At 45.9% G+C, this 22,665-nt stretch overlaps 3 protein-coding genes across 4 annotated transcripts; all 3 read right to left on the bottom strand.

Annotated features, from left to right (window-relative positions):
* Positions 1 to 2,148: 2,148 nt before the first annotated feature.
* Positions 2,149 to 12,089, bottom strand: gpr156 (G protein-coupled receptor 156). Its single transcript, XM_040201422.2, has 10 exons — positions 11,829 to 12,089; positions 9,634 to 9,786; positions 6,780 to 6,901; positions 6,533 to 6,662; positions 6,342 to 6,452; positions 6,035 to 6,160; positions 5,621 to 5,716; positions 5,256 to 5,492; positions 4,502 to 4,660; positions 2,149 to 4,294 (listed from the first exon to the last, which is right to left on the bottom strand). The coding sequence occupies exons 2-10, from the start codon at positions 9,775 to 9,777 to the stop codon at positions 2,948 to 2,950; spliced, it is 2,472 nt and encodes an 823-aa protein (XP_040057356.2). The 5' UTR covers positions 9,778 to 9,786; positions 11,829 to 12,089; the 3' UTR covers positions 2,149 to 2,947.
* On the bottom strand, positions 6,998 to 9,444 carry LOC120833867 (zinc-binding protein A33). The gene is made up of 2 exons (XM_040201425.2): positions 9,163 to 9,444; positions 6,998 to 8,773 (listed from the first exon to the last, which is right to left on the bottom strand). Exon 2 carries the CDS (start codon positions 8,769 to 8,771, stop codon positions 7,116 to 7,118), a length of 1,656 nt encoding a protein of 551 aa, XP_040057359.2. The 5' UTR covers positions 8,772 to 8,773; positions 9,163 to 9,444; the 3' UTR covers positions 6,998 to 7,115.
* A 3,557-nt stretch (positions 12,090 to 15,646) lies between the features above and the next one.
* On the bottom strand, positions 15,647 to 22,007 carry LOC120833876 (leucine-rich repeat-containing protein 58). 2 transcript variants are annotated; one of them, XM_078090302.1, is made up of 4 exons: positions 20,977 to 22,007; positions 18,123 to 18,251; positions 17,762 to 18,039; positions 15,647 to 17,356 (listed from the first exon to the last, which is right to left on the bottom strand). In XM_078090302.1, the coding sequence occupies exons 1-4, from the start codon at positions 21,453 to 21,455 to the stop codon at positions 17,163 to 17,165; spliced, it is 1,080 nt and encodes a 359-aa protein (XP_077946428.1). In that variant the 5' UTR covers positions 21,456 to 22,007; the 3' UTR covers positions 15,647 to 17,162. The 2 variants fall into 2 exon arrangements, with proteins under 2 accessions (XP_077946428.1, XP_077946430.1); XM_078090304.1 differs by having other exon boundaries at positions 15,647 to 17,263; positions 20,977 to 21,775.
* Positions 22,008 to 22,665: the final 658 nt, after the last annotated feature.

Below are 22,665 nucleotides of genomic sequence, written 5' to 3' on the forward strand. Positions count from 1 at the left end.
GTCACTGTATTACTCCGTACCTGCCTGATGACACAGAGCTGAACCTTGAACCTTTACTCACCCAGTAGATGCCGTTAGTGAAAACACATTTTCTGGTGAAAAATCCTTTTCACTCTTTGTGGTGTAATGTAGTAAATTTTGGTAAACCAATGATACTGAACATACTGCTAGTAATAATTGAGCTGTCAGCTTTGGCCTGGATCCAGTGGAAACCCATTTTACACGTGAAGTTGTCGTACTGTCCCATTCAGATCTACCAACTCTCACGGTTTCGCCGTGTGACACAAACTCCCCGACGATAGACGGCGCTAAGGAGCGCGTCTGTGAACCTATTCGCTGCATAGACATCCTGTTTACCCCGAAGAGTCCCGGAGTTAGCAACGGAAGAAGGTTTTCAAACAGACTCAACCGCGGGAGAAACTCAGGAGGAGCAAAGACTAAGGTACGTTAATGACATGTGGTTCAATTAAGTACTCACTCTCTTAAACTTTAATTCTTGAAAGACATTATTAGTTGTGTTTGTGTGATTTTGAGTGGTGAATGTAAACTGTCACAACAAGCAGCAGGAGAGCACCTTGTTAACCTCTTGGTGTACTGCACGCTCAAAACATCATAGCATTGTTTATTAAGCCTTAATAAACAATGCTTGATAAAAAAAGATACTAACCAGCTTCTGATCTCCTTCTTAATACCTCATATTTTGTTATTTTATTTATGTGTATTTATATTATGTGTATACATTGTTTTGCTTTGAAAGGCTACTGTTTAAGCACTTTATTTTTTGCACTTTTTTGTTTGATAATGAAAAATATTTTTCCCTAACTAAACTTGTCATTTTTTGCTGAACATGAATCATTAAGTGCTCTTAAGAATACTTATATAATTATTAACAATATAGGTGAGGTTTTAGTTAAGAGTTAGTTGAATACCATTGTAATCAAAACAACCTAAATTGGTCAAATCTTAAACACAGGTCTATTAATTAGGCTATGTTGTGGTACATAGACAGTCATTGAGGCACAGCAATAGTTTTCTGGATGAATGTTCAGCTCAAGTCTAGAAGGCCCCACAAGTCATGAGCAGATGAACATGAATCAGAATAAGTTCAGGCATACCACCCAAAAATCCACTGGAATGCATGAAATGACATCTACTTAAACCAGAATGTCCTTGGGGTGGACCATCAGCTACGTCTCTGCTTCTCAGAATGTAACCAATGTTGTCCACCTCCAGCAGGCCGCCCCTCTCAACGACGTTGGGCCCCACAAACCACCAGAATGCAGGGTACAACATGGGTACTACGCCAAATGAATTCCAATTTCCTGATATGAGCCACCAATGTGTGTGGCTGCGTGCGCGGCAAAATCTTGGTCACCCCCGACAAAATCTCACTCCAAGTTTTTTTGAAAAGTTGGCAGCTCTGCCCATTAGTTGTTACTGTCTATTACAGTAACGGCTTTAAACTGTTCAAAAGAGCAGGTAAATTATCAATTTACCATCGATAAAGCCCATTTATAATGGGTACAACTCTGCTATCTAATGTCATTATTCTATTCATAATTTAATACATGTTAAGGTAGCGGACAGCTATGGACAAAATAAATGTAATTGACAACTGCTTCACGTTATACGCCAGTTATTCCCATCTTGAATAAAAGGCGAATCACTTGCCAGGAACGTCTTTCCTGCTGCACAGGGAGGCTGGTAGTCTTTCTTTAGTGTGGGTTATTTATACTCTAAGGAATTTCCCCCAGGATTCCCTTCAATGGTTCATATGCAGAACAGAGAGCAGTAGTGTCTCAAAAAAAGGCAGTGGAGCAGAAGTAACGCAGGATGCTGTTTGGCCTTCATAGCAATACCTCCTCAGGCAAAAACACATTGTCCCGTTAGCAGAAGGAAAAGTCACAAGGAGACGGAAAGGAGATAGTGGAGGAGACAGAGAGAGACCAAGACAGGGACGACAAAAGGTAACAAACCAGTGTGGTGTTACAGCAGCCTATTGGTTTGTAGGGTTTTGGGAAACAAGGGTTGAGGGGATGCTAGTGTGGGCGGCCTAATAGGGACTTATTTTTGCCCCGCGGCCCCCAGGCTTTTAATCCGTGCCTACAGATCTCCACTGTTTAAAACAGAAGCAAATGCAGAGTGAAGGGATGTGATGTTTCTTTAAAAACAATTTAAAAAAATTGTCTTGCACACACGCACCAGATATGAAAGCGCTTTGCTCATTAAATACCCTTCATTAGTCAGGACAGTAATACTGAGATGATAGGAAATGGCTCAAAGCAATGGCAGTGACTCATTTTCTCCAGTTGCTTTAAAGGTGCGGTGTCCCTCAAAACAGCCACATGTCGATTTGAAATAATCTGACAACAAATGTAAAGCATTAAGCTTTAACAACAAAATTCTGACCACACAATAAAATGGAATACACTTTAAATTATGTGTAAATAATGCAAAACAATAAAAATGTTACAAAGAGGAATTCTGTATACATTAACAGATCTTACTATAAATATTAAAATAAATACAACATACACACAATAGATAATATATAGATAATATATAACATTTCAGCTGTCCTGTGAAAGACACATACTCATTTTTTTTCTAAATGTCAGACTGAGACTTTGTTTGTGTAAGAGATGTAATTTGAATGATGGAATATTACACATTAGGCCACAAGTAATACACCAAACCAAACAGCATGGTGTGCTTGTGAGCCACTGAAAAATCTAATAATAAAAAAACATTTTATTTGTTTATTCAAGAATACTACCGCCCTTGTCATACAGAACCCCAAACATGTTCCACCTGAAAGCTACAGTCAGATGATCTCCACAATAGCTTAACACACAATGAACATCTTACTCATTTTGTTCAACGTTTCTTAGGACATGAACTCAAGCGATGGAAACGGAGGGAATGGTAAAGTGCAGTCACCCTGTGCTCACACAAAGGTGGGTTTGATGTCCTCTTTGAACACCACAGGGAGCGGCGAGCGGCACAGGCTGGTGTAGCCTCCGTACTCGCTGTCGGAGGAGTCCGAGGAGCTTTCTGACGACATGAGGGAGCCTCGCTGCAGGCAGGAGTCACAGTAGGGACGGTGGTAGAAGCCGTGGTCTGTTGAGCTGCTAGAGTCGGAGTCCCAGTAGCCACAGGAGTCTCTAATGCGTCTGCGGCGCTGCTCGTAACCACCACCCGCCTCCACATCGGGTGGAGTCGTGGGATCTGCACGGTGCAAGGCCGAGAGTCTGCGAGACCTTGAGATTCGCTTCTGACCTTTCCTTATCGCTTCATTTCCTTCCTCCTTCTCCTCCTCCTCCTCCTCCTCCAGCTGGAGGTCAGGGTTGTGAACCTGGAGGAGGGGGCCGTCCACAGGGATCCCGCCGCGATGCTTCCCTGCATCTTCATGTTCCCAGTTGTCCCTTATCTTTTCACACCCGGCAGCCTCTGAACCTGCATAGAAACGGGGAGGGCCCAACCCTTTCCTGGAGGGGTGGAAGGGCGGCCGACGTTTCCTCATCGCGTAGGGGGAGATGCTCGGGTAGCGGAAGAAGGCCGGCGGATGAGGGGAGTGCGGCGTGCGGAGGGAGAGGGGGGAAAGAGCCGAGGCGTCGGTACGTTTTAGCGTTGCCGACGTCTGACCAGGGGAACGAAGAGCAAATTCCATCACTGCATCCACACTCAGCTCCTGGAGGATCTCCTGCAACTGCTCACTGCTGACAAAACCCGCTGGTCTTGCATTTGGTGCGAGCTGGGAAAGCGCGCCGCTCTGACGGTTGAAAGCCTCTAAGGGAGAAGGGTTTAACCCTCTGCGGGATTGTAGGGAAGTGACAAAGTGAACCGTCTCTGCTGCCGTCCTGAGCGAGCCAGGGGACGCGAGGGGCGAGGGAGGTTTGAGATCCTCCCTCGGGAGACCGGCAGCAGAAACACCCCTCATGTTCTCACTTTCATACACATCCCCGGGGAGAAGAGACGGAGCAGCGGCGGGGGCCGAGGCGCCAGGAGCCGAGGGAGGCCCAGCGGACGGCGCCACGGCTGCGGCCGTGAGTCGAGAGTAGAGATGCGGTGGCGAGAGTTGGGATTTAGCGTCTCTTTGAGGTAGAGAAGAAGAAGAAGACGAAGCAGAGCCGTCGGCCTGAAGCTCCGTGGTCTGAGTGGAGGTGGAGTTGAGGTTGCTGTCGGCCGAGTCGAGGTGCTGGTCCTCGGGCGGCTGGCTGGCTGACACCAGTCGCAGGAGTTTCCCCTTGGCGTTGTTCACCTGCTCCTGCAGACTGTCAATCACGGCGTCCTTCTGGAGATTGTATCAGAAAACACAATAGCGTTTAAATAACCGTGTCAACCAATTTCCAAGGGAGGCAAGTCCCATCTAACAGGCACCCGGCAAAACGTTCAAAAAAAGAAGAAACTGTGTTTTGCATTCAATGAAAGACCCAGGTCCACAAACTCATGAAATATTTTAGGTTATTAGTAAAAATGAAATAACACATAGACATAGTACCTCACTTAGGATTTTCTTCATGGAGTCGTTCTCCCCCAGGATGTAGTACATCTCGTCCTGGCTGTACACGGACGGCTGGCTCTTACTGGGGCTGCTGAAATACTTGGCCATCTGACTCGGGTTGTTCTGGTCCTCTTCGAACTGCCGCCACTGAGTCAGCTGTGTGTCGGTGAAACAGTGTGTCACACCAGTTCATCTTACCACGACCGTTTCCCACGAGACGCTTGGGCCAGGTGCGTTTGAGCACATTACTCACCTTTCAGATATTTCCTTCCCTTTCATTGAAGACGCATTCCTTTATTCTGACATGAACCCACCGCCAGACACAAGGGCCATAAACCTGTTTGCAATATCCTATGTAGTTTTGACTCATTCACACCTTCTGTGTGAGTCACACCTCACAGACAGACATGGCAAATGAATACGCGTATAAAGAATAGAGGTCCCGCATCATAGTCATTCATAGATTTGACTACTTTTGTTAAGACAAATAGAGAAAGTCATATCTGTCATTCAAGTGTATCTTAAATGACAGATATGACATATCTAGATTTTTGCCCGTCAGATTTACGGCTGGTTTCCAGACATGGTATTCTATGAATATATGACAATTGCTCCTGAAAAATAAAATCACCCGCCCTAGTGGTTCCTCCTTTAAATATAAGTGTGATCCACAGAAACAGATAAGGAAGAAACCAAAACCTGCCCCCAGAAACCGTTTTGTACTTTCTTGCATGCATGAGTGTTTTCTCACCTGGGGCACAAACAGCATGCAGTTGGTAGCCAGAGTGCAGATGAAGATGGCTCCGGCCACAGTGATGTAAACCAGGTCGGGCCAGGCCTGCAGGAAGATGGACACAGGCACGGCCACAGCCGAAAAGAGGGTGACCAAAGTGACGGTGGTCATGATGGTGGGCGACTGGTTGACGGGAGGGTGGCTGACGTTGCTGGTCAACCCTGCTAAGTAAGTCCCGTAGAAGAGAAGACCGACCTAAGCAGAAATGTGGGGTCACAGTAAAGGAAAATGTAAATAAATCCTATTACCATGAAAATGAAGGAATCTCTATTGTATTCAAATGAAGCTTATAATTGCTTTCGACAAAAAGAGAAATGGCTCACCTTCTGAAGAGCAATGATGACAATCCATAGAGCTGAATATACAGATGAGCAGGTGTCCAGCTGAGACAAAGAGTAGGAAATGTCTCTCTCTACCACCTAGATCAAGAAAACATGTATAGTATCAGTGAGTCGTAACCTGAATATGTGATCATGTCACCATCACGTCTAATAATAACTAATTAAATTAAGCTTCAAGGATTAGGACGTTTGTTTTGCAGTCCCAAAGTTAAACCTTCTTACACGTTGAAACGAAACCATCTATAAATTGTTATTTGACATCAATAAACAATTGGACGCAAACACGTGTTGGCAATTAATTAATTAATGTGTGATGCACAAAACATTTCTGTAATCAAACAAAAACAGTCTTGACTTTTCTTTGCAGCCTCACAGAAAATGACGATTGAATTATACCGTGACGACGGCTCTGACGGTCCGTGAACACCTGATCGGGTCTGTGAGGTTCCAGGTGGTGAGAACCAGCATGTCGACCAGGACCAACAGAGCCACCAGGCCCATCAGCTGGATGTCTCGGATGATCTGGGCCAGAAGTCAACAATCACATCAATGTCCTACAAAAATTGAACTGTCGTTGATCCTTTTCTAACACTCTGGCAGACCAGAACAAGGTCAATAATATGCTTTTTTGGGAAGTAACAATAAATAAAGTTATCCGGTAAATATGTCGGTCGGAACACAAATGCTGGTTGAGCCTTCCTACCACTCTCTTGTCGGGCACCCGCTGGGTGAACACTCTGTACAGTCTCCACGTCTTTCCCAGAATTGGGCCAAACATCAGGGTACTTCCGACACAAAGAGTCCACATCCGAGCCTGAAGGAGACAGCGGCGCATAAATATCCAGCAATGATCCATCAACAAATACAGCGACGGTCAGAGGCTGCGGGCCTTACTTGCAGCACAGCTGTGGAGGCGCCGCCTTGTGATCGCTCCCCAACGGCAAAGAAGAAGCCGCTGCTGTAGGTGAGGACACTTCCAAAGAGAGTCAGGACATTCAGGTTGGGACTGGACATCTTCACTATCCTGATAGTACAACAAATGTGCACACACAACACACACACACACACACGCACACACACACAATCGTCAGTTAATCCAGTAAACTTTGTTTCCAGATGTGTTTCGCTTTGAAAAGACTACCTGTTGTTTTTGAAGCGCAGGGTAAAGAGCAGGAAGCAGAAAGCCAGCAGGATGCCACAGGACAGCAGCGTCCACACCACAGCGCTCAACACCGGAGAGACAGGCCGCCTCGGGAGCTCCGTCTACACGCACATATGCACATGAAAGCCCTTCAAAATCCAGTCCAAAACATTACAGCTCACACACATACGGACGTAAAAAGCTACAAAAAGAAGCACAAAGGATTCAGATGAATTAACAGATTTTATTCAGGCAAAACAGAGCAGCGGTTAACATGGTGGACCTTTGCTAACTTTCATTTGAAAAAGGAAACACGAAGGGATGAAACGTCGGATGTCAGACGCCGACAGGCACGATGATCAGAGGAGCGGAGTTGACGCCGCCATGATTGCGGCGAGGGTTAAGGTAGAGGAAAAGTCTGTCATTGAATGAATATCCAGTAAACGAGTAAATGTGAGACGCTGAATCGGTGTCGTAAAAAGAAACCTGCCCCCAGTCCAGATCCACGTACACCCCGACTCTCTGGGGCTTCCCGACCAACGGCACGCGAATGGGAGTGCTGCTGAGCGCCCAGTAGCTGCTGTCCTTCCTCATCCCCAGGGCCCAGAAGCCCGTCTCAGGGTTCACGATAGTCCCTCCTTTCCGGCTGACGGACTGAAGCCCGACTCCAATATCCCACTCGGTCTTGCCCTTCACCTGGACTTCACAGTACAAGCGGCCTGAGGAGAAACCCTCCTTCCCCAGCACGCTGACACCGGGATAGAATCTCATTGGGTTGTCCGGAAAGCTCTGCGCTACGTCGCAGTGAAATACCTGCTTCCTGTTTTCGGACAGCACCAGTTTGGGATGAGCTGTATCAGGATCCAGAGTCACATCCACAGCACATTGCTTGGCCCTCTGAAATTCGGTCTCGCATAGTCTCTTCACCTCAGCCTTGACCGTCTCCTCGAGCTGACACGCCACCCTCCTCACCGCCCTCCTGACGGTGCCCACATACACAGCACTCTCTACGCAGGTGGTGGACCAGTCCCTGGTGGCCGGAGGCGTGGAGGAACCTGGAAAGCTGCGGATGAGAAAGATGTCGTCTTCGGCGCGTGAGAGCTCCTCCAGCTCGGCGTTTCTCCGCCTCAGCTCATTGATCTCCTGCTCCAGCTCCACGATGAGACCTCTGGCCTTGCCTTGAATTTTCCTCTGCTTTGCACCAATCGCCTCCACCACCTCAGCTTGACCTCTCTGGACAAAGTGGAGCAGATTGTTGAAGACTTGCATGCTCTCTTCAATCTCACGATCTGTGTTTCCTCTGCTGAGTTCAACGGTTTGATTGATTTCGCTGATTTTTTCAAGCCGGCACTTAATCATTTCTTCCACTTCTGCATTAATCCTTTGGATTTGAGCTCTTCTGTCCCTGCTCTCATCCACTACAGACACAGTGCGATGAGCACTGTGGTCTCTCTTGATACAGACCTGGCACACACAGGTCTGGTCAGTGTTACAGAACAGGTCTAGCAGTTTTGCATGCTTCTTACACACTCTGTCTTGCATGTTCATTGTGGGGTGGATCAGGTGGTGTTTCTTGAAGGTGCCTAAAACATGATGGGGCTCCAGGTGAGTTTCACAGAAGGAAGCCAAGCACTCTAGGCACGATTTAAGAGCCTTGACTCCTTTTCCAACGCATACGTCACATGAGACGTCTCCTTTGAGGCTTGAATACTGGTCCACTGTACTGGCTTCTTCTTTGTCTTTCTTTTCCAATGAATTCTTGAACTGGGAAGCCACCTCACATATGAAGGTGTTAACTTTGAGCTCCGGCCTCCTGTAGAACTTCTGCTTGCACATGGGACACTGTGACAGATTAGCGCTCTGCCAGTATCTTTGTATGCAATCCCTGCAGAAGTTGTGCCCACACGGAGTGGAGACTGGCTGGTTGAACAAATCCAGACAGATGGGACACAGAAGCTGCTCCTTAGTCAGCAGGGTGCCAGCAGCAGCCATATCTAGCAAGACATTCAGAAGGAAAGCAGGTTGGATTTCATAGAAAAAGTTGACTCTAGGAGTTTTTTTTATTATACTATAAGGAACAGTTGGGCCTGGTGAGCTGTCTACGTCCACAAATAGTAACACATGCCCGGTGTTACATTTCATCACAGGATAATTCCTTCTAGCTGAACAAGCTTTATGAACAAAGTTCTACGGAAACTAATAAAAAGGCATTGTTATGACATTAGAATAAAACAGATTACACTACATTAAAATACAATCATATCACATCATTACCATGAAGCAAACCAAGGCCGTCGCATTGTTCCCTTCCCTTTTGAGTATGTTAAGACTGACAAATGAATTAACATCATAAAGCATGAAATAAATCAAAGAGACAACTTACCTCGCTTTATGTGGCGTAGCACGAAGACGAAAGTAGTCTACAGCAGAGTGCTAGTGTTCCCTGGCACAGTGGCTCTACTCATTTAGTTTCTATTTGAAAAGTAACATTAGACATGCGTGTGCCCGCCTCATGTCGCCGGTCTTCGCTCAACCTTCTCTTAAAGGCACCAGCAACTGTGATGGTGCTAAAGATAGCCTCACTAGTCCAGTGGCTCCACATGTCTGGCTCTGTGCTATTGAACTGACTGCTCAAGTGGTAAATAACACATTTCCTGAATGCTTTTGTCCAATTTATCTCATTTCTGTGCGTGGTTTCGGTGATGTACGATAATGTGATTTTATTACAAGCACTATCGATATAATAGACAGCATATGTATCTATATATACAAATGTTTTTAAACCTTCAATGTTTTGAAGGACCAAACATACTGTGTTAATAAGATGGATGTCTGCCTGTGTGTGTGTGATTACCGAGCTGAGAGTGCATAGTCTCTGCAGAATGTGGAGGCCGTCCTGCCTGTTGACTCCTGAGTGGATGAAGCAGAGTGGGGAATCACACTGGGAGCTGCAGTTCAGCTCAGGCTCCATGACTGAAGCCAGTCCGTCCACCCTCATACACGCCTCCTGAAGAACACACAGATGAGACGACGGATGTGATGAACGATTCTCTTTGTGAAACTGAAAATGCATAATTTCTGTACCTGCTTTGGTCAAAAGGTTTTTACTGCACCTTTAAATGTCTTTAAAAGTTGGAGCATTCACTAAGATCCAAAAGAAGAACAGGCAGCTGAGCCCAGAGAAGCCAATCTTATGCAAATTCCTGCTTCTATGTCGAGGTCTGACAGATTAGATGTAGGACGTTTGGCCACCACAGTGTGGTGCTATGATGAAAACCTCTGACAGGAGAATTTATACAAGCGAGGAAGTGATTTTTCACTTCAGTGTTATTTCACCAAGTAAAACGCTTGAGACGATAAGCACAATCAACCCAAAAGCTTTAAAGGGGGAATTTAAGGTCAAAATGGAAATGCCCAAATAGTGTCGATATTTCACCACCACAGAACAAACAGAGGAGCCAGGACTCAGACTGTGTGACAGGAAGCCTGTGGGATTCTGCTTATCCTTGATTTCCACTCGCACTACGTCACCCCTAAAGTCGACCATTCAACGCAGGAACACTCTGCTGGGGATAAACATCTGTGCACAGCGCAGAGAGCTGAGCAAAACAAAAGATAATATAAAACGAGTAGCACACCCGAACTCTCCGAGGGCCACGTAACGTGCCATTAAATCCAGGACATGTCGAAGACAAACTTTGGAGAGTATCACCAAACCGTTTGTCACTCTTGCCACAGGCATTTTCACCAGGCTCCCTGTGCTGCACTGACATGTTGCAGATTCAATTATGCAGCACGGTATCAGACGATACTCTGCAGCTATAAAACAAACAGAACCAACCGTCTGATGCATTCGCTGCAGTGACTCAGCTGCATGCTGTCGAGACAATGTAAGAGAACTTTGATTGATAGTTGCATTATGGGATCCGATCAAAGCATCTTTGAATTGCATTTGAATATTGGAGGTTAATATAGTTAATCCACCCGACATGAGAGCACACATTTCCAGAAATGAATGGTGTCAACAGAACAATGGAGCCCAATGGGCAGCATATCTGGGAAACGTCTGGAGTTCCTGTTCATGTCCTGTCGTCACTTTCCAAGTTTAGATCACGGTTTTGGAGCTTTCCGCAGGGAACGACAGCTGAGATAGGCGTTTCCGCTGTTTTTGAAAAAATTCCGGCTTTGTAGCTTTCAGTTTGGGAGAAAAACCGCCACCTCGCAGAAGTCAAGAACCCGGACTGAGTTACAGTTTAGTCCTGAGGAGTTTTTCTGAAAATGCTGAAGGCTTAACTGCAGGTTGCACATCAGCTATCTCTGTAGGGGAGGGGAGGCCTTGTGCGTGTAGTTTAGCTTTCACTTGTTACCCTGTCCGTGGGTCTCTTTAGTTCTTTTTTCTCTTTTCATTTGTGTATTTGGAATATTTCAGCCATTCCTGACAAACCTTTGCTCTCAGCCTTTAATATACCGCACGCAGCAAAGCTCATTCATCGTCCTGTCAGTCTCACTGATTCCCTTTTAAGATTGAAACCACAGGCCCTGCCTGGTGTAAAGCCGGGTTCAGGGGCCAATATTGGAACATTCCTCCTCGGTAAGTAATCCGTTTATACATTTAGTCTGTAAAAAGTTAGAATGTTAGAACAGTGAAATCCCGCCTCAGAGCCACGTCATTTCTGGGCACATTTACATTTTACAACCCAACGCTTTATCAGTAATCCTAATATCTAAAGACTGTCTGCACTGCTGCTTGAAACCAGGTGGCCATCTCAAACACCTGAAGGAATGCGTCACAGTATAATACCTTGTTATAATAATAATGTGTTAAGAAGCATATTACAAACTTGTAACTATATCGAACTAATGTTTTATGTAGGTTTCACGTCCCTCAATAGCGAAATTGGTGCGAAGATGCGTAAAACATGTGTCTCCACATTGCGCCTCAGCGGCGCGCTAATTCAACCAATGATTTCGCTGGAGAGGAAGTCAGGCCGTAGACGTCCCGAAGAGAAAGGAAAAGTATTCAAAGAAAAATCATTTAAAAAAGCAAACCTTGGTCTCCAGAGCGCGCGGAGGGTCCCGTCGTCTCGTCCCGCTTCGGGCTCCATCGCGCGAGGCTGAGAAACTGATTGATAACCGGAAATAAATGAGAGAATAATGTGCTTTTATCCAGCATCGCTACAAAGGTCCCATCGCTGCAGGCTGGTAATTAATCCCACGACACAATGCGTCCCGTGTAGAACTGTCCCACTGAAAAGATCCTGCCACTCATGACACGAGTTACCAGACTGCCGGAGTTTTCATTTGAGCTGCGAGGGAGGGAGGAGTGTGTGTGTGTGTGTGTGTGTGTGTGTGTGTGTGTGTGTGTGTGTGTGTGTGTGTGTGTGTGTCAGGGACAGGAGGTGTGTGCATACTGTCTCTCTCCCTCTCCCCCCCCCCCCCCCCCTCCCTCCCCATGTGGTGCAGGAGGCCCGAGGTGACAGTGTGGGTGCAGATGGACCCCCGGGGGACCGGGTGGCATTTGGGGGGCGAACAATGTGTTTTCACAGCGCAAAAAAAATAAATATATATATATATATAGTGAATAACAGCACTCGTTCCAATGGAAAGACAAACACACACTTTATCTCTGTTTTACTTTCCAAAAGCCGGCCTCCCTTACGGGTGGCAGAGAGCTTGTCGAGCTGGTTGGTGGTCGGCTGGTGAAACACATCAAAAAACTAGCTTCTGGCAGCGGTGAGCCAGAAGAAATATGTCTGCTTTTGTCCCGGCAGCCATAAGAAGCATAAAGGTGTTATTAACACGTCATGGAGATTTATAGCGGGAGCATTCACACTGGGTCATTCCTGACGAGGGAGTGTCACCACCACTGACAGCAGATGTTAGCGGGGAGCGGAAACCAGTCAGTGTAAGGAAGCGATCGTGCAAGCATTCATTCACCCTGTCACTGACCTCTGCAGTTATTGACACGCTCTCATCCTAATGTTTGCTTTAAGTAAACCCCAAATCCTTCATTAAATACTGTGCAAAGAGGTCCACGTTACACCACAGGGATCCCTTATGAATTTTCGCAACATCTTCCCATTTTTGGGAACACAATGCAGAGTTGCTTTTTAGTTCAAGAATCTAAGGAGCTGTTAACATGTAAGAATCAGGTTATGCACGACGATCAACCCAATATGGGCAACAATGATTCAGCATTAAGTGCCACTCTTTACCTGACGACTGGGCTCCCCAAATATATGATCCTTCTATTGTTATGTCCTTTAAAAAACATATATCAATCAGGAAATTTATCCAAGATCAAAAAACGTTTAAAAAGATTTGAGAAATGAGGCAATAAGCTAAACTCAATATTTTCCCTTATGCTCTCAGATCAAATGACAGCACAGGGTGTGACTGAGCGTCCAGCTCTGTTTCACAGATAGCGTGGCAATCACTCTCAGGTTTCCCTCGAGATCAGGTTCAAGACGGACCGCACCAACGGCAGCCGCACGCCACCGATCCTCAGATTACCAGGATCTTGAATATTTCATCTGGGGACACTGTTGTTGATGAAGCAGAAGTCAAAGAGCAGCAGCTGGCAGGCGGGACAAAGAGGATGAAACAGGACACATCACGTCTGGTCACTGGGGATCAATCCTAACATCAAGATGCTTGAATCAATAGATGCAGGAGTCACAAAGAGTTGCGCTCTTCTGGACGGCCACAACGCGCTCATGTATCAGCTGGAACTCCACCAACCCAAATAAACAACCAGAGCTTCTGAGCCGGTGACACACCACTTCCTGTAGAGCCACTCCTGACGTGCCGCTTCCTGACGTGGAAGCATCCACATCTGTAAATCAACATCTGACCACAGTGGCAGCCGGCCCCACCGTTCCGTGTTGGAGATTGTGTGGGTGTGAACTCAGTAGGGCAACATACCAACCCCCCGCGGCCCTACACGCTGTCCTTGCCACAGCCTGGACGCTCCCCCGCGACATGCCCGGGTTTGCCCGCTAACATAATCAAAGGCAAATCTCCCTGTGGGAGGTTGCGGCTCCTCCTGCCGCGTTGCCATGGACCTGGATTAGCAGCCGTGCCCGATCAGGGCTCCCCCGCGGGCCCCAGTGGTTGTGCTTCTAAGGCGGAGGGCGCAACATGAATGAATGGTGATGGATGAGCCTGTGAATGAGTCGAGTTGATATTATAACTATAATAAGCGTTGCAGAACATTGGCTCTCTAAATCGTTCGCTAATGATCCCAATTCATTTGAGAAAAGCTTGTTAAAACGATGCAATGGATAAACCAGCATTAAAAACAAATGTCAATGACCTTGACTAAATGTACATTTATTTGAGCTTTTCTTGTATTTATCATAAAATCATTTATTTATTCATAATAATTTCTTTGCATTTATTTCAGTCTTAATTGATTTTATTTTGTATTCAAACATTTATTAATGAATTGGTTTATTCATTACTGTACATAATTGTTTATGCATTTATTGATATTTACGCCATTATGTAAAAGGACCTAAAAGGCAGTACAGAGACTTAAGTGCAGTGGAGACCAGCAGGCGTGTTATTTAACGGACAGCAGGATGTCATACACACGTGATCAGTCAGGGCAGGAACACAATAGCAACTCTTAACCGCTAAATGCTTCATTCTATTCATTGGCTTGTTGATATTTTATTTTTTCTTGCAGAGGATTAAAAAAATAATTTGATCTTTTTACAAAATAACAGTATCAATGAAAGCAACTCAAGTTTTTAGATTAAAGTTGCAATCGCAATGTCGGTTAATAATAATGTGTAAGTGGGGGAATCTAAAAGTGTGCAACAAACGGTGATTTTACAGAAACTAAACTGAGTCCACTTAGTTTTTCCTCTGCTTTTAGCAACATTTCTCATCTTTCCTCAAATATCTGTGTAATCTCCACAGCGAGGAAAGAGATGCAATTGGTTCATAGTAATGTTGGCGGGAATTGTAAGATGGTGGGAAAAGAAATACTGTAATTCCATCGACTCAATTTATATCTCTATATCTGTTACAAATTGTCCAAAAAGTAATGCTTAATACATTGAAATGCACCACACAGTCTGTAGAGCTGAATGATTGAGGGAATGACTTTGGGTGAAGAGCGACTGTGACAGGAAACATCAGTCAAGTTTCAAGTGACAATGAAATATTGTTAATATTGTTAACACAGCAGTTGATTATCCTCATTTCTCATTTCACTCTGGGCTCCAACTAGACTTCCCCCTTGAAGGATTAACTGTATAAATGAAGACAGCATCGGCGTGTTGCGAGGGCGTCTGCAGTGTGTGTGGCAGTCGCGTGTGAAGGCTCAGCGGGGGTAAATCGGTCATGTGTGGGGTCCGGCATGCACGTTAATGCTCACTGGCAAAACAGTGAGCTGATGTTTGGCTGCATGAGGGCGGTAAGAGGCTTACAGCATCAAACGCTCGCTGTACCACAGCGCTTTGTTCTCTGACCACCTGCGTTAGTAAACGCGATGGTCACTGGTCAGTGAAGGAAAAAGGTACTCCAACAAATCGGCAGCCAAAAAACACAAAGGAGCTCATCGGAACTTACAGCAGACGCGAGCAAGACGTGCGAGATGTTCAGTATGATGATGAAGAGGTGCGTTTATATTGCAGAGACAGCATCCTTCTGCTGCAAGACCACAAAACGCTGGAACAAAGCTTCAACCATACAAAACATAGCAGATAAATAGAACTCAGAGCATCCGTCCTGCCAGCCAGGCAGAAAGAAACCGTGAGGTGAAAAGAAATGGAAACAAGAAGCTGAGATGAGAAGTGTGAAATCTGAGGAGCAGCTCACGGCTTTAATCAAATGACAAAAGGTCCGGTTAGAAGCAGTTTAAAGTTATTACAATCAGTTTTATTATTGGCATTATATACCTTACAGTCTACTTACATTATATGAATGGGGTACAGGTAAATACAATTAATGTCTTCATATATATTATGTTCAAGTGCCATCTATTTTGCAGGTCATTTAAATATGTAGTGTTTAACATTTGAGAAAAGGATTTCTATAAAAGCATTTTATAGTTATATATTTTTTTAAAGCTGTTAAGATGATGAGTATAAAAAAAGAAAAATCACTCAAAAATCCTAATAATCATAATGTTAATGCTGTCACATTTGAGGGTCCAAAGGCCTATTTCACATTTCTTCACACTTTATTTCTCCGTGGTAGAAGTCTCTATTGTTAAGGCACTTTAATGTTTTAGTATAAGTATCACAAACATTGGAGCTTTCTTCTGTTTTCTAAACATCGGGCTCTAACGTGCAGCCAGTGAGTCCTTCCTCACCCAACCTGTCTGGGAGGAAATAACAGCTCAGAGATGGAACCAGGACCTGAAACAACCAGTTCCATTCCAAAATATTGGGTGTTTGTTTTTTTATTTGACTTTTGTCTCCATTGACACACACACACACACACACACACACACACACACACACACACACACACACACACACACACACACACACACACACACACACACACACACACACACACACACCTCTATAGTCTCCATTCACACACATCTATATCGCAGAGAGAACCAACAGCCATGAACGTATACATGTGTGTCATTGTTTTGCTGAATAGCCATTGTTTCTGTGTGAACACGGCGAGCGGTTTTCCCTGGTCCAGCCCACATCCACTTCCTGTCAGCAGGCAGGGACAAGCTCACGTAAGCCATATTCTAGATTCATTAACGGCGACTAGGCCACCGTGGTGAAACAGATAAACCTGGATCTTTTAATATTGTGCGAGAGCACTGCCCAGAAGGACCGACCGCAGAGTAAATGAGGCCGTCTCACACAACACACTCAATCAACCTAGAACACTGTGGTCTTAAACTAAATGTTCCAGCTGATATCATTTTAGAAATCCCAGACTCTCCTTTTAGTTGGCACAGCAGCTTTGGTGCTCACCAAGTGAGAAACATTTTTAAAAAGAAGCTACCGGTCACCAGAAGCCAGACAGAAGATAAAGTGTTTGTATCCAAGCTTCAGAAAAGCAAAAAGCACCGAGTGTGTTATGAAAAGAACCCTGTCGACGGACTCACGCGGCTACAGGGCTCCTCTGCTCATGTTACGTTAGAGTGACGTGTGGTGCGAGCGAGCAAACGATTTCTCCTCTTTAAAAAAAAAAAAAAGTTCCTTTAAAATCGAGTCGACGGGTTTCCAGGGCGCCGCGAGGCCTCTGGCCTGCAAAACGGCCACAGATGCAGACTGTGAGGCAGCGCTACCGCTGCGCGCTGGCTTCGTGCTCAGCCCGACGGGAGAGTTAATGTCTGAGCGAGTGCGGGACGCAGTGGGGCCGACGCAGAGGGTCAGCGGGTCCCCCGGTGCGGTCGTCCTATCCCAGGAGCACCCTCTGCAGGCGGTATGCGGGCACGCTGCTCTCGTCCTCCGACTCGGCGTCGCTCTGCGGGTTGGAGCTGCAGGGGGAGGTGCACTCTGGGGAGCACAGGTAGTGCATGAGGGGCAGCCGGTACTTCCCGCAGAAGTCCACAAATTTGATTTGGCGCACACAGGAATCAAAGTACACGCCTGGATGGAGCAGAGTGACGGGGGGGGGGGGGAGACAGCATGTGTGTAAATGTGTGAATACATAGTTTCAAACTTTGCCTTTGGTCCTGGTACAGTGTACTGGATTGAATTGGTGCAGAATTTGGGCATTGGGAAACAAGGGGGCTAAGAAGTTCCCTGAGACTTTCTTCTAGACCTTGTAGTTTCCTCTGGTAAATCACTGGATAGTGTTTACTTTAAGTTTTTAATAAGTATTTGAATAAAACAAGATGGGGGGGTCTCACAAGCCAGAAGAATGTTTGATAAACTAAGTCAAGAACCAATGAGAGGGCTGCATAAAAAAAAAAGAATGCCTAATATTTACACTCTATAAATAAAAACTATAATCTGAGCATTTCCTTCAAATACTGTGAAAACGCATCCTACCGGCACACTTTGGGTTGGGGCACTTGCTGGCAAAGTCCAGGTAGCTCAGCAGGTTTGCGGGCAGGTCGCCGGGGTAGTAGGGTATATTTCGGCTCTTGATCGTACGTCCCGCAAACTCTAGCAGCGACGGGGGGTCGTAGGTCATCTCCTTAACGAAGCGCACCACCAGCGGGTTGCCGCGGAGACTGAGCTCCTGCAGGTGCACCAGGCAGAGGATCTCCCTCGGCAGGTAAGTCAGCAAGTTGTTGTGGAGACTCAAAGATCGCAGCGAGTGGAGCCTGGAGCGAGACCAAAGGAACATGACTACGGGACACGTGCAAGTCTGGTTTTATTTGATCTGATTATTATCTTGTTTAATTACCTGGTGAGCTGCGGGGGGACACTTTGGATGCGGTTGTCACACAGCACTAGGTAGCTGAGCCAGGGCAGGTTGGCCACTTCAGGAGGAATGGCTGTGATGAGGTTTCCACCCAGATACAACAGCTCCAGACTAACGGAGAGAAGAGGACAACATATGTTAATAAGTAGTTAACCTCATGACACAGACCACAATAAAAGATGCATTTTTTTAGATGCTCTGTACAGGAGGTAAAGATACAAAAGGGGAATTCCTCTGGCAAACTGAGTGACCTCGTCCAACGAATGAATACCACAAGGGGGCGCTGAAGATGCACGGCTACATGGGGGAGTCCCTGTGCACGTGCCTCTTTGTGCCGAAACAACGTTTGCTTGTGGGGCCGATGAGTTCAAAATGATCAGAGATCAGATTTATTTTTTATTGCGATTGTTACAAACATCAAGTACGCGATGATATAAAGAACTTTGAAGTCTCCGCTTCAAAGTTCGAAGGCCGAAATGGAGCGTACTTCGCTGTGGCGTTGAGACTCTGGGAGGTTAATGGGGCAAAAGACAAATAGCTGGTGAGCAAAAGTAAGCCGGCGGGCCCCCTGCCTGCTGCAACAGATAACACAGCGACAGCGTTACACTTTGCTTGGTGGCCGAGCGCTGTGAGACATTCAGGGTCTGCTCACTGCCCCCCCCCCCCTGCCCACCTCCCACGCAGCGACGCTAATCAGCAGCTAGAGACAAACGCTATAAAGCTCCTGGTTATGCGATTGGACAATAAGCAATTTGCATTGGATTTTGGATTATTGGCAAACACAAGTTTATGATGCTTGTTCAACCAGATAATGGCTCTTTTATGGAGGTTTTTGAAGCGTGAGTGCAATCGGCAGAAGGACCAACGTTAGACAACCTGCACCGCGGAGGGCCTACCTGAGACCATGGAAAACCAAATGGAAACATAGTAACTCAGGTTGGACTCAATCTACAAAAAAATTAAACGGTTTTGGAGTTTAACTTCTTCATTGTTGCAAGTCAACTAAAGCTAATCCAGAACTTGAGAATAGTCAACATTTGGTCTCAATTAAACAAAAAAAAACAATATCTGGATTTATTTACCCTAATAGTGTTAAGTGAAATAGGGTTGGCCACATGTGACTATAAACGACGTGGCTCCTTTCCTCGTCAGCCTCTTGCTCAATTCCGTACTCAATTTGCCACATTGGTGCCTTTGTGGAGGAGGCTCGTTTGATCTTTGACCTGACAGTGGGTCACTGTGACTTGCTACTGTTAAACCCAGGAAATGATAAGATAACAAATGATGTCATGGCTGCTCTGTCGATGTCTTCCACAGCAAATAAACATCTTTTGAAGCCTTAAACTGGCTGCCGCTGACATTTGAGTGTTGTTTTGAAAAGGAATGTCTTTTGCTCAATTTATCTTGGTTGCGTCATCATGAGTCACGTTCTTTCTCCGTATCTTTACTTTTCTTTACAGAATTGTTACTGAATGAGCTTCTCTTCTGTTCAATCATAGCAGTCTTTTCTATTTTCTTCGGAATATGGCACAACAATACTATAAGTGGCACTATATGGCCTTCCTGACATTAATAACTACTACTTGTTCATCTGCAGAATTAATTCTGAGAAACGACTAGAACAGTTGAAATGAACTTCCTGCTCCAACTTTGATTCTACAAGATAAACTGCCTGGAACTGACCTGGTCACACACATCAACGTAACAGGATGGTAAAGTGAAGTAAACACCGTCAAATCCATAAAAAAAGGTAATTTTTAAAGAGTGGCCCTTTTAGCATTAATCTAACTTAATGTTTAGATTAAGTTACCATTTCAAAAACTCTACAAGTGACCTGAGTGCTTAATTATTTAGTTTAGTAGCATTTATAGGATAAATGTGCTATTGGCAATTTTCCCAATCAAAAATAATAAAAATGTACAGTCAACATTTTGTGTATCCGCTTTATGGGTCTTATTTCAGCTGTTAATTAAATAATAATTAAATAACACATTAGGCAAGAAAAGTGGTCAAATCAACTTCCTTGAATGCTAATATTTTTACTTTTATGACTGGCTTGTAGTTGTCAGTTTAAAATTCCAGTAAAAAATGTCAACACCAATATAAATCCGCTCTTACCGGTGTTGCGCCCCAACTGGAGTTCCGTAGCATTGCGTTTTATCTAACAGCAACAAGGTGCACCGGCCAACAGATTCGTCACACATTCACGAACAGGGTGTTTGGCCATTTTCAAGCATGCATCTGCAACATGCATGCTTTCGTAAGATCGCGTGGAGCTGGAAACGATCTCACAGGAGCAAATCAATAGTAGATTAAGCGTTTCCAGGTAACGATACATTACGTCAGCGTCTCGCAACTTTTTGTGCTCGGCCGATCAGAAAAAACGTCTAGCTTGATAGGATTTTAGACAATATTGAAATATATTTACCAGTACGGGTTTTCTCAAGGCTACGACCACTACACAGCCCCTACGATCCACTACGAGAAAAAGACGTAAACACCCCGCAACCAATAACATGTTTGTGAAAGTGTGACGAATCTGCCGACAGGCCCCCAACAATGGCTGCGCTCAGCGAACACCACGCAGCGGAACACCAGCTGGTTTGGAAACCAGTTGGGACGAATCACCGGTAACTCGTATGACCCCGTTACCAGTTGGGTGAACAGCGGCTGTATTCAACCGAAATGACCTGGTTAACGGGGACGTCAATAGACGTAATACGGGGGGCTGCAATGACAGCGTGAGAAACAGAAACTCAGACTTTTAACAACAACAACAACCGTGCAAGTTACCCGACGTTAACCCCTTGCGGCGCCTGGCTTCGGCCCTCCTCACCTGGTCAGATTCTCGATCTCCGCAGGTATACTCCTCAGCCGGTTCCCCCCGAGCGACAGCGACTGCAGGCGCAGCAGCTTCATGCACTGCAGCGGGATCTCCTCGAAGCGGTTCCCGCTGAAGTTCAACACCTCCAGCTGCAGGGAGCCGAAGTCCTTGGGCAGCGAGAACTCGTCCAGCCGGTTGTTCTTGGCCACCAGCGTTTTCAGCCTGGTCAGCCGCGTGACGCCCTCGCAGATGGCCGACAGCCCGTTGTTGCTGACGTCCAGGAATTCGAGGTTGCAGAAGAGGCCGACGGAGGAGGGCAGCGAGGCCAGCCGGTTGTAGCTCAGGTACAGCTGCCTGGCGTCCCTCCTCCGCTCGTCGCTGACGCCGTCCGCGCTGAAGCTGCTCAGGCTCAAGCGGGAAAAGTCGAGCACGCCGTCGCCCGACGCGGTCGCCGTCGCCGCCGCCGCCGCGGCCCCTTCGGGAATCTCCATCGTTATCGCTTTCGTCGTTTAGGTTCAGACCCTGGAAGTCCTGCGCAGAGGTTCCGCCGCGAGGCTGAACGGCCCCGTGGAGCCGCGAGTTAGCTCCGCGACGCGGAGAAGGTGGGGACCGCTGAACGCCGGCTGGTATCGCGGGACCGCATCGCTGGTGAAAACCCGGGTCACTGGGTCGATACCGGGGGGGTCAAGCCGCGCAGCTGCCGGGACGCGGAGCACCATTGAATGCGGAGGCGCTGCGCCTCAATAAATCCCTTCTTTGACCAGAGCGTTTGCCTAAATGTTCGGCGATTGGCTGATTCTTGAGACAGACCCCGCCCACGCCACCGTTGATTGGTCAGTCTCCCGATCTGTCACGTTACTAAAGAGTTTCATCACGGAATTTGTAAAAAGTTTATTGCAGTTTCGACTTTTATTGTAGGCGCATATATTACCGGGTCGTTGTGTGTAGTCTGGTTCAGTCTTGCAGCAACGGGAGGATTTGAGTCCGATCATCGGACATACCAGCTGCCCCGCGCGGTCTGCATTATGCAACACCCCCCCTCTGTTACATTATGCAATACCCTGCATGTGTGCATTGCAGGATTTAAAAAACCGTACAGGATGATTTGGTTCTTCCCATAAAACAGTCACACCTCTGTTCTAATCGTGACACCATTTCCTGGGAAATTAGGGTGAGGTAAGTAGGATTTTCTAAAGCATCACTGTATATGGAGTTTTGAGGAGCTGCGCCAACTGCTGTAGTTACTCGAAAGGCTAATGTTTAGAATTAGATATTGAAATTAAAAACACAATTATATTCACATGATGCAGTGTGACAGGTTCAAACCTTTAAACAGTGAGTGGAAAAATGTGATGTGTGTCACCTGGACCAGCTACACACTGCAGTATTGTTTCCATGGATTTATAAAGAAGACTGTAATGTGCCAATATACATTATACTCTTACAATGTGAAGCCCAAATACATTAAGTATCTATTGCTATGTATCTATTCAGTACTTCATCAGAATCAAAAGTGATTCCCTGTGCACAGGATTTGGCCCAATGTCAAGAAGAAATATCAGAAATAAGACCAAAACATCAGGAAAACAAGGAATTATTCATTAAAAATGAGTTTGTTAATGAAAAAACAATCACATCAAAGTAATTTTAATAACGTATTAGTGTGAGAAAAGTATTCTTAAGTTGAGAAGCACAGTGCTG

The sequence above is a fragment of the Gasterosteus aculeatus genome, chromosome 16, assembly GCF_964276395.1.
Source record: "Gasterosteus aculeatus chromosome 16, fGasAcu3.hap1.1, whole genome shotgun sequence".
Taxonomy (NCBI): domain Eukaryota; kingdom Metazoa; phylum Chordata; class Actinopteri; order Perciformes; family Gasterosteidae; genus Gasterosteus; species Gasterosteus aculeatus.